The sequence below is a fragment of the Schistocerca piceifrons genome, chromosome 2 (genome assembly GCF_021461385.2).
Source record: "Schistocerca piceifrons isolate TAMUIC-IGC-003096 chromosome 2, iqSchPice1.1, whole genome shotgun sequence".
NCBI classification, from domain to species: Eukaryota; Metazoa; Arthropoda; class Insecta; order Orthoptera; family Acrididae; genus Schistocerca; species Schistocerca piceifrons.
The window spans coordinates 799,176,081-799,188,667 of NC_060139.1; the positions used below are offsets into that span (position 1 = coordinate 799,176,081).

At 42.2% G+C, this 12,587-nt stretch overlaps 1 protein-coding gene across 1 annotated transcript in view; it reads right to left on the minus strand.

Moving 5' to 3' along the window:
• LOC124775865 overlaps nucleotides 1-12,587 on the minus strand; it is a 748,131-nt gene that overhangs the window by 390,098 nt on the left and 345,446 nt on the right. Inside the window, exon 3 of the mRNA XM_047250699.1 lies at nucleotides 3,336-3,453. Within this exon, the coding sequence (XP_047106655.1) occupies nucleotides 3,336-3,453 (118 nt within the window). The remainder of the gene's footprint in view (nucleotides 1-3,335; nucleotides 3,454-12,587) is intronic.

Here is a 12,587-nt window from a genome sequence, read left to right on the forward strand (position 1 = left end):
AGCAGTGATGATGATTACACCTCAGGGCAGCAATTCGTAGTATACAACATCGTCGATGTTCCACCAGGTCTTCGTACGGGCAGTTATTGCTTTGTCTGGGATCAACGATTCTTTTCTTTTGTGCATGTTAACGTAAAGACACCATTTCTCGTAGCCAGTTGCTGCTAGGTTTGGGATCAATCATTCCTCTCTTTTCAATACGTTAGCCTAAAGATACCATTCCCGTCACTAGTAACAGTACAGAGTAGGAATGGTCGGTGTTCTCATAAGCCAATTGATGACGAGCAAGCAGCATTATACACTACTGGCCATTAAAATTGCTACACCACGAAGATGACGTGCTACAGACACGAAATTTAACCGACAGGAAAAACATGCTGTGATATGCAAATGATTAGTTTTTCAGAGCATTCACACAGGGTTGGCGCCAGTGGCAACACCTACAACTTGCTGACATGAGGAGAGTTTCCAACCGATTTCTCATACACAAACAGCAGTTGACCGGCGTTGCCTGGTGAAACATTTTTGTGATACCTCGTGTAAGGGGGAGAAATGCGTACCATCACATTTCCGACTTTGATAAAGGTCGGATTGTAGCCTATCGCGATTGCGGTTTATCGTATCGCGACATTGCTGCTTGCGTTGGCCGAGATCCAATGACTGTTAGCAGAATATGGAATCGGCGGATTCAGGAGGGTAATACGGAACGCCATGCTGGATCCCAACTAGCAGTCGAGATAACAGGCACCTTATCCGCATGACTGTAACGGATCGTGCAGCCACGTTTCGATCCTTGAGTCAACAGATGGGGACGTTTGCAAGACAACAACCATCTGCACGAACAAATAGACGACGTTTGCAGCAGCATGGACTATCAGCTCAGAGACCATGGTTGCGGTTACCCTCGACGCTGCATCAGAGACAGGAGCGCCTGCGATGGTGTACTCAACGACGAACCTGAGTGCACGAATGGGAAAATGTCATTTTTTCGGATGAATCCAGGTTCTGTTTACAGCATCATGATGGTCGCATCCGTGTTTGGCGACATCGCGGTGAACGCACATTGGAAGCGTGTATTCGTCATCGCCATACTGGCGTATCAGCTGGCGTGATGATATGGGATGCCTTTGGTTACACGTCTCAGTCACCTCTTGTTCGCAATGACGGCACTTTGAACAGTGGACGTTACATTTCAGATGTGTTACGACCCGTGGTTCTCCCCTTCATTCGATACCTGCGAAACCCTACATTTCAGCAGGATAATGCACGACAGCATGTTGCAGGTCCTGTATGGGCTTTTCTGGATATAAAAAACGTTCGACTGCTGCCCTGGCCAGCGCATTCTCCAGATCTCTCACAAATTGAAAACGTCTGGTCAATGGTGGCCGAGCAACTGGCTCGTCACAATACGCCAGTCACCACTCGTGATGAACTGGGGTATCGTGTTGAAGCTGCACGGTCTGCTGTACCTGTACACGCCATCCAAGCTCTGTTTGACTCAATGCCCAGGTGTATCAAGGCCGTTATTATGGCCAGAGGTGGTTGTTCTGGGTACTGATTTCTCCGGATGTATGCACCCAAATTGCGTGAAAATGTAATCACATATCAGTTCTAGTATAATATATTTGTCCAATGAATACCCGTTTATCATCTGCATTTCTTCTTGTTGTAGCAATATTAATGACCAGTTGTGTACATATGACCGCTAACCGCTGATATTTGTGATTTTGACTTAGGGTATGCGGTATCTATATACTCGATTATTGGCCCTTACCCAATGCATCCAAATTTCTCACAATGGTTGAATGGTCACAGTTCATCACGTTCAATTTATGCGAATAAATTGACGTCGATCATCGCCGATTAATGCGTTGAACGACCTTCATCAAACCCCAAAGTTCTGCCTGAACGTGGAGAGTCACAAACGTCAAAACGATCCTCCTTAAAACGATAAAACTATTTCCGTCCCGTTCTCTGTGCAACAGTATAATCCTTACACACGGCGCAAGCGTTTCAGGCTGTTTCTGCTGCGGTCTCCCATCTACTGAAGTAAAGCGAAGGAAATGTCGGAATTGTTCAGATTTCTCCATTTGGCGCTGCATTTTCTGGCGCCAACAGCTCCACTCACTGTCTCTAGATGACAAAATGACAATATGAAACTCAAATAGCAACAGTCAATTACAAATGAAAATGACAGTCCATAAAGAGACCCATACCAAAAACTACGTACTTATGCACCAACCTAGTAAATATGATGTTGCATCCCCTCTGGCCTGGATGAACGAACTGATGCACTGATGGTGTCATACAGCCGGTGTATCATCTGAGGCAAGCTATTCCACAACTGTTATCTGGTCCTTGGCTTCCATGATACTGCCACCAGAATGGAGCTGACGTACGAACTGGCCCCTCACGTTTTACGGGGACTGATCGTGGGATCTCGGAAGTACCTCAGCATGACGCAGACAGTTCATGAAAACTCGTGCTATGTGTGGACACACATTAACATTTTGAAAAATGGCACCACGATCCTGTTTCATGAGAGATAACACAGGCGGACACACTTTAGACTTTCCTACTTTCCTCAGTCACTGCCTGCCGTCATCTGAAGTCATACCTGCTTGCTCCAGTGAGCCAGGAGTAACACCGTTTCGCCTCGGACTCGTCGCTGAATTCAGTAGGTACACCATTCATCAGAAGTCCACGGTTCTTGTTCACGGCTCCACTTGAAACGCAGCCGTCTGTGTTGTGTTGTTAACGCCAGCGTACCCAACGAACGCTAATTGTCCAGTCCGGCTGCTGCCAGTCTCCGACCAACGGTGCGGGATGACACAGACTGTTGCATTACTGCTTCTCAGCTGGCAAGCGTAGATGTGAAGGGGTGTGGTGTGCTTCGTACTCAGTACGGTGATCCAACCTTGTTGCGGTCAGACTTGACGAGTATGCAGTCCAACACTGGGCCATTGTCACATCCGCATGCCCCAAAAATCTGGATACTGGATCATTCGAACAGCCGGCCAAATGGGGACCCACAATGAGGCCACTTTCAAACAGGTGATGATGAGGTGATCACTCATATGCCGCTGTTTATACACCCCGCGAGGTCGACAACAGCACTAAATACGATCAGTATTAAAGCACTGTGGAGGCAGTTACAGCTGTGGCTGGGAATTGGAACTGTAACCATTTACATACCCACGGATGGTGTGCAGGTGTACGAACTTACATTTACATCCGAATGTGTCTTCCGGGTGCTCCAACTTTTTTGTCAGGCATTATATGATTATGAGTGTAAGCCTAAATGTGGATCCACGTGGGAGACGCTGTTGACCTACCTGGAACTTGTCGTGGTGCAGCTCGAGGAACCGCTTGACGCGCACCGTGTCGTTGTTGCGAATGGCTCGCTCCAGCTGCGCCGCCTCCACGCTGAGGTCGCCCGTGGAGGAACCCAGGCTGCAACAGGACAGTGGAGACATGCACACGGCTGTCACACCTGTACATAACGAGCTAGGTGTACAAGAAAACGGAATCCGAAAGGCTATCATTTTCAACTCAAAATAGTTGGACATATGCCGTGAGCATAAAGTCGATGTATCAACATTGCTGGTGGGAAATAAAGAAAGAATATTAGGGTTTAAGGTCCCGTCGACATCACGGTCGTTAGAGACGGAGCAGAAGCTCGGGACATTGCAAGGAATGGGAAAGGAAATCGACCGTGTCCGTTCTAAGGAACCATCCCGGCAATTACCTAGAGCGATTTAGTCTAGACGGGGATTTGAACAGTGCACCACCCGAATGCGAGTTCAGTGTGCTAGAAAGTACGCCACCTCGTTCGGCGTCGTTATTCTTGGTTGTTGCGTGTAAGCAGCTGTGTGGTTACTGTTAGTCCGTTTTATCTTCAGTAAACTCATTTTACTAAATACTGTTAAAAGTAATGTGGAATTTGTTTCAGTTCTCCTTATAACAAGGTGAATGAGGCTTACTGAGTTTTGGAGTGTATCATGTGGCAAGCATTTAACGTTCAGTTTCCTCTCAAAGATGATGTGCATTGAGGCTGAATATGAGGATTTGATCAGGGCAGTCCAATAAATCTACAAACATTTCTACCCAAATAGATTGTGGACACAAATAATATACTCACACTTGTCTTAAAAGACTCATTGAGGCTCTCACATTACCTTATTTGGTATTTTACTCCTTACATCAGGAAATGTAATAATTCTTTCGATATCCATGGTGTGCAACTTTCAAAATTACCTCAACAACGTATTACCATAGTTCCCTTCTTTTTATACGATGTAGAAATTAAATGGGTATCTTAAAGGAATCATATAAACCGTCACATATATAGGGTATCCCTCCTAAGAGTCGTCAGGGGCATTGTCTCAGGTGTTTTGGCAGATATTTGCAATTTAGTTTCTGCAGCGAGTGATTGGAGGTAGCCAAAACAAATGCCGCTCGTCACATCTTTCGTGTGAGGTGGTGGAAGAAAGCGTTTTTGTTTCTTGTGACACACAAAATTACCTTTAACGCGAAATTCTACATGCCCATTCGGTAGTGCTGTCCCAGATAAGTCTAGGACGATATTCGTTTTGTCGATCTGACAGGGATAGTCGATCTGTAAAGCACGGAAAATAATCAGTACTCCAGCAGGCATACAACCGCCTTCGTCCCCGCTGACTGCTACTGCCAAGCAGCAGTACTACTCAGAAGCTGTTAGGGTACTGATTATTCTTGCTCTTTTACTGTCCCTGTTAATATATATCAATAAAACAGTTACCGCACTGGACTAATACTGTAGCCCTCTATCGAATAGGCACGTAAAATTCGCGTTAATAATTATTTTGTTCGTAACGGAAAACAAACCGACGCTTCCCGGGCGTCGCATGAAAGACATCATGAGCAGCATATGACTCTAGTTAACACAGAAAAAACGACATCGCAAATTTCTGTTGAAACATCGAAGAAAATGCACCTGACGACTAATAGGAAGGACACCCGGTATATACACCCAATGACAAAAAAGCCTACGCATCACGAAGCAGATATCCGAACGGAACGGAAATCGGTAGATGTGGCGTACATATACAAGCAAAGATTGCGGTTTCAGAAAAGTGGAATGATTTATTCAAGAGAGAGAGATTCACAAATTGAGAAAATCAATAACGCGTTGTTCCACCCCTGGTCATTATGCAAGCATCGGTTGGTAGAGTTGTTGGATGTTCTTCTGATGGATATCGTGTCAAATTCTGTTCAACTGGCAGAGTCCCGAGCTGGTTGGAGGGCCCTACCCATAAAGCTCCAAACGTTCTCAATTGGGGAGATATCCAAGGAGTTGCTAGCCAAGATAGGGTTAGGCAAGCACGAAGACAATGTGTAAAACTCTCACAGTGTGCGGGCGGGCATTATCTTGCTGAAATGTAAGACCAGAATGGTTTCTCACACGGGAAACAAAATGGGGCCTAGAATATCGTCGACATACCTCTGTGCTGTAAGGGTGCCTTGGATGGAGTCCTGGTATGAAATGAAATGGCGCCCCAGACCTTCACCCCTGGTTGTCGGGCCATATGGTGAGTGACAGACACCACGCCTCCAGATACGTCTTTGTTAGTCATCGGTACGCTGTTGGAAGCGAGACTCAGAACTAAAGGCTATTCTGTTCCAGGCAGTAAGATTCCGCGCGGCCCCTCCCGCTGTGGGTTCGAGTCCGTCTTCGGGCATGGGTGTGCGTGTTGTTCCAAGCAAAGGTTAGTTACAGTAGTGTGTAAGTCCAGGGATCAATGACCTCAGTAGTTTATTTTCTTAGGAATTCACACACATTTGAACATTTTTGAGTGTGATTCCAGCAAATAAGTAACACTCAAACTTATTCAGTAGAAGCAAATAGCTCCACTTATATCTGAACATCGTCTTACTATTTCATTCCTTCTTCTAAACGGAATCGTTCGTTCATAATATCTTAATGTAATAATGAAATTAAATCAGATATTCAGCGATTACCGCTGGGGATCAATGGATGATGTCACAGTTTTAAAAACCCAATTGGAGAAAGCATATCTATCGCCGACAGTATGCTGTGTTTGGTGTACGTGGTGAATAAAGTGAAGTCCGTATCTTATTCATCATAGCAAACGCTCAACCTGCTGTGTTTGTACTGGGAAGATATAAAAAATTCCACAATATTAGAGATATTTGCATAAGATACATGTATGGATGACAAGTGCTGAGACATTTGTACTCATTGACTATCAGTGACAGTTTTTCTCTCTGCTCGATTTCTCTATTTGTAGAAGAATGACAAACTGCTGCGTATACATAGACACTTTTACAATCTTAGAAACACAGAAAGGTACTCGCTGAAACCTTACATAATACAGAACGTGATTTGATTTCTAAGAAACGGGCCATTTAGGTTTTCATGCCAAAGGGAAAAGGGGACTGGACTCCAAAAATAGGAACTTTGCTGGGCAAATCGAGACATCTGATCAACTTAAATATGGACAGTATTGAGTATTCCGCTGTGGTAACTGATGATGGACTCCTTTGAGATTACTCGGAAGCTACAGAATGAGAGTGAAATGTGGATTGTTGTTCTTACAGTGCCTCTGCGTAAATGAACAAACGACGCGTCGTGCCGAGATGGGGCATGTAAAAACACTATGCCTACATTGAGCCGTTCCGTCCCTCGTGATGATACGGCGTTACTGAACAGTCGCCAGTTATGGGAAAAATTTAATTTTCAGCAACATAGATGATGTTTGCTTATGTGAGGTGTAAACAGAGTACTTTTCACATGCAAAGACTCACATACTGAAAATGAGGTACGTTTCAGCTAAACTTAAAAGGAAAAGAGACTCTAATTATAAGATTAGTATTCAAATGCTGTACTTAAGGCAAACGCGTTGAAAAATTTGTTGTAAATAATGTTTTCCTTTTCTTCTTCTTGGTGTATCATATACAAGACGATATGCTGCCCACGATCGCTTTTGTAATGCTGACACGAAAATATGGTTAGCTTAATAGTTAATTGCAAACCTGACGATCTGACGATCTTTTTTGTGTAACTTACGTTTATTTGGTTTAGGTAACGTTCCATTTTGTTTTGATTTGACTGATAGTGGAACTGAGTTGTCATGATACTGGTGTAACAATGTTATGAAATGTTTTGTGTTTATTTGTATATTTTTTCTGTCATTCCCTGACTCTGGACTTTTCAATACAGATTCATAGAATGTGGAACACATGTGATACTATGATATATATATATGTGCTACCAAACATTTTTGCCCGTTATGTTTATTGTAAATACTATACATTTGTTTTATTCTGTAAATCATTGTGAGGCATTGTAATAGTGACGTTCTCAGTGAAATTTATTGCAATAATGAGTGTTGTACGTAAGAATGGCCGGTATCTAATCTTGTCATTATCCTCAGTCTTTGTCACCTACTTTGGGACACATTCCTGTCCAGTTATTGAATACCCAAATGTCGTCTAAAGAGCTAAACGAAACATATTAAAAAATTGTTGCCCTATTTTGTTTGCTAAAATGATAATTGAAAGTAATTAATAATGAACCCCCTATAAGTTATGAGTGCTGGTCATTAATAATTAGGGGCAAAGCCGTTCTTGCTAATTGATTGAAGATAAAGTAAAGTAACTAAAATCAAAGTAAGTCTGTCAGTCTCAAATTACAGAATAAATTAAGTTACATGTTTCGTATCTGTGTCTGTAGTAATAGTACTATTGTGTACTGCCATGGTTCGTATTTCCGTGTTTTCAATCTGCTAAAAGCCAACAGTTGTTAACTGAATCCATTAAATGTTTATATTATTTGCAACATATTCACAGTACGTAGCTTGCCATGTCCAGGAATCTAACGCAAGTAAGTAAACATTAATATTGGGTTACGTAAATTATCGTCGAAACAGAAGACTTAACTCCATTCAATCATTTATCTTTTAATAACTAATTTAAATACCTTTTTTCCAAATTAATATAGCTGAGACAATTTATTTGTTTATTAATTATTATTTTGTAAAGTATTGTGTTGTAAGAAACGTGTGTCAATCTTCTGTTACCATATGTACAGCCAAACGATAGTGTATTCATTGCCGTCCGCATTATTGATCGGGTAATGGGCAGATAGTGCCCTATAAGGCTGGTGGCCGTATTTATCAATTTCTGGGTTGTTCCCATTAGTTTTGTTGTGGACTTTTGAGTAATGTGGTACTCCTTTTGTTTCTTATATTATGTGAGTGATGACACTGTTTAATTACTAAACAATACACAAATAACCAAAAAATGTAGAAGGTTATACAGTTCTCTCCACTAAACCGGTTAAATTTTCTTCAGCGACGAAAGCATCATCCAAAATGAAGTCCATTAGGCATATGTGAACATGGCCATATTATTGCATTAACTAATTAGCAAAGGGGGTGATAAAAAGTCAGCACTTATTTGTTACTTATTCTTTAACTATCGTTTGCTAGGCTAATGTAATAACTTTCGAAAACGTTGTGACTGTCTTTTATTCGCGGCAGTTAATAACAAGAACTTAAATTTTTCAGACATTACAATACATAGACACAACAACAAACATCAGCTTTCCATATACAAGAAATCACAGCACAGCAGTTCGCAAACACTCAAACCATCGTGTAGCACACAGACGAGTAGGCAGCCTATACATACTACACAGGTTGAATAAAACTCCAGTCAGTGAGGACTAATATAAAATTGAGCTGCAGGAAATCAAACAAATATATGTAAAAATGGGTGCTATGTAAACTTGATAGACAAAGTCAGCGACAAAATAAAAATAAAAATGAACAAGACACTCAATATGCAACAACAAACAAATCATTCCCAGCATTCAAACAGGTATGACGAACATGAACGTGTGGCGTCACGGTACGTTGCCATAAAATGCAGTTCGATGAAATATAAGTGGCTGTTTGAAATTGGCACACGTCATGTGGATCTATGACAAACGTGTTATTTAAAGTAATTCATTTTGTAAAACTTATTAATATACTGAATCACTAACGATATGCGTCGTGTGGACATATTACAGTAAACTGTATTAATGAGAATTATTATCAATGATTTTTCTATGTATATAGAGGTGACAACGTGCGCTCCTCTTCTGTTGTTCTTCGTCACTCTTGGTCTCTTACTCTTTGGTTCTTGTAGATGTGATAATAGCTTACGTCACCACATCAGGTCTGTAACCGTATATGTAATGAATTAATCGTTAAAACAGATAATTTTTTAAAACTGGTAATTTCACGCCTTTATTCAGTAGTTTTGTGTACCCCGTGTCAAATATCTGCATTATTTCAGCATTTCATAGCAGGCCAACAGCAAAAGAATGTAGCACTGCTTGATAGAGCAGATCACTGCCATTAAGCAGCAAAATTGAATTTAAACCTTTGTCTTTCCAGCAGCCCTTATATCCGCGCAACAAATACTAACACTTTCTTTCACAGAACTAGGCAGACCTGACCCAGCCAATATTTTATGAATTTTTTTCCAAGTAGATGGACTTTAAATAATTTATATGTTGCTGGACTGGCTATGTGTAACAAAGAGCCATTACAATTATTTTCACACTTAAATAGTATGAGATAACTAAATGAGAACTGAAGTTAATCCAAAGTGTTTGCTATTTGTTTTCGGTGAGAGATAGCACGGGAATTTTATGTTATAATGTCTGTCTACGACGTAGTGTGTTAGGATTAGCCACGTATGTGTGTTATCCCATGATTTTAAAATCATGCTCTTATGCTAGCTAAGGCAGAAAGTATTATTTATTGGCATAATTCATTACAAACTCAGTAAAATAATCCTGTGGCAACTTAGTAAACGGAACGTTACGTTTATAGGCATGAACCCAACGAAAATCTGTTGTTGTTGTTGTGGTCTTCAGTCCTGAGACTGGTTTGATGCAGCTCTCCATGCTACTCTATCCTGTGCAAGCTTCTTCATCTCCCAGTACGTACCACAACCTACATCCTTCTGAATCTGCTCAGGGTATTCATCTCTTGGTCTCCCTCTACGATTTTTACCCTCCACGGTGCCCCCCCCCCCTCCCCCCCCCCCCCCCCCCAATGCTAAATTTGTGATCCCTTGATGCCTCAGAACATGTCCTACCAACCGATCCCTTCTCGTAGTCAAGTTGTGCCACAAACTTCTCTTCTCCCCAATCCGATTTAATACTTTCTCATTAGTTATGTGATCTACCCATCTAATCTTCAGCATTCTTCTGTAGCACCACATTTCAAAAGCTTCTATTGTCTTCTTGTCCAGACTATTTATCGTCCATGTTTCACTTCCATACATGGCTACACTCCATACAAATACTTTAAAAAATGACTTCCTGACACTTAAATCTATACTCGATGTTTACAAATTTCTCTTCTTCACAAAATCTATCAGCCCCAAATTCTATTGATGAACTTTAACTACGGCTCACACAAAAAGCTAAATAATAAGAAAAAGTAGTAACCCATTATCATTAAAACATTTTCTCACTAACAATAACACTTTTAGAGACGTTATATGCGTAAAAAGATACAAGTCGGACGAACACACATACAACACACGAACAAGAAAGCAAAGATAAGAACTGAGGACTCCACACAAGACACTGAGGACAAACAATGCTAACACAGACAAACATATCTAGAATATACCAGCTCACGTTTGAAGACTTCATCTCAGTTTATATCAGACTGCAAATTGTGCCAAGTCATTCACTGTGTGGTCATGGAAAGGACAAAACACGACAACTGCTTTATGCCCATCTTTCACGTCTTTATGTAGACCAATCTTACAACGCTAATTCTATTCAACGGGCTGGAACGTCCACGCTGTTTTACTACCATCACTTGCACCATGGCTGGAGGGTCAAATGACCGCCTGGTACCAGCAATGCTCCAAAGCGACCACTGTGTCTCTTGAGGGGTGACTAATGTATTGTCCGAAGAGCTTTATGAAAACAAAGTGTGCAGATGTAAGTTAACAGGTTTTAATATGTTCCTGTCTATCTATACATATTATAAAAGTCCCCGCCGCAGTTTTCGTCTGTATATTCAGGCTAATACCGTTAACTGATGTAGGGACTTTGATTCGGATTTTACTGGTAGACTGATCCATATAATTGTACGGATCATTAATTTACTATCGCTACTAATAGTGTATAATATATGTACTTGTATATGTCCTGCATTTAATTGGCGTTTGGAGTGACATCTCGTGGGAGTGATGGGAGCTACGTTCTGGTCAGCTGAAGAGGAGGCAGTATCTGCCAGGAAAAACAGTAAAGAGCCGTCACAACTCTAGAGAGCAGCACCAGAATCTACATCAGGCCTACTAGTCTAGCGGTAAAATACTTGCCAGGAGGTCAAGTAGTCGAGGGGTCGAATCACAGTCGGATCATGGTTTACAAGTCTGCCTTTTAACCTAACATTCAACTCTCAAAGACGTTTAAATCCTCCAGGAACAAAACGCGGATCGCACTTTAAGTTAAACTGTAGGACGCCTTTCCTCGGACGCGGTTAGATAACTGGGGTGACTTGTAAGTCGCAAAAGAGGCGTCCAGCAGAAAGAATGGCATCAGGCCACTGAACCACACAAAAGTATTGTTACCAGAATATATAGATTTATACATTTCTTCTTCTTCTATATATACACACATCCAAAAAACGTTTTGCATCACCTCGGATCCAAGAATTCCGGGAACTGTACAGAAAATTGGAACAGAGATCAACATAAACATTTCCGCCATTTTTATTGCTCATGAAAACCGCACAATTCATGTTGTACCACAATACAGCGAGACCCTCAGAGGTGGTGGTGCAGATTGCTGTACACACCGGTTCCTCTGACACCCAGTAGCACGCCCTCTGGCATAGATACATGCCTGTATTCGTCGTGGCATACTATCCACAAGTTCATCAAGGCACTGTTCGTCCAGATTCTCTCACTCCTCAACGTCGATTCGGCGTAGATCTCTCAGAGTGGTTGGTGGGTCACGTCGTCCATAAACAGCCCTTTTCAATCTATCAAAGGCATGTTCGATAATGTTGATGTCTGGAGAACATGCTGGCCACTCTAGTCGAACGATGTTATCCTGAAGGACGTCATTCAAAAGATGTGCACGATGGGGGCATGAATTGTCGTCCATGAAGACGAATGTCTCGCCAATATGCTGCCGATATGGTTACACCATCAGTCGGAGGATGGCATTCACGTATCGTACAGCCGTTACGGCGCCTTCAATGGCCACCAACGGTGAACGTCAGCCCCACGTATTGGCACCCCAAAACAGCAGGGAACCTTCACCTTCCTGCACTCGCTGGACAGTGTGTCTAAGGCCTTCAGCCTCACCGGGTTTCCTCCAAACACCTCTCCGACGATTGTCTGGTTGATGGCATATGCGACACTCTTCGGTGAAGAGAACGTGATGCCAATCCTGAGCGGGCCATCCGGCATGTTGTTGGGCCCATCTGCACCGTGCTGCATGGTGTTGTGGTTGCAAAGATGGACCTCGCCATGGACGTCGGGAGTGAAGTTGCGCATCA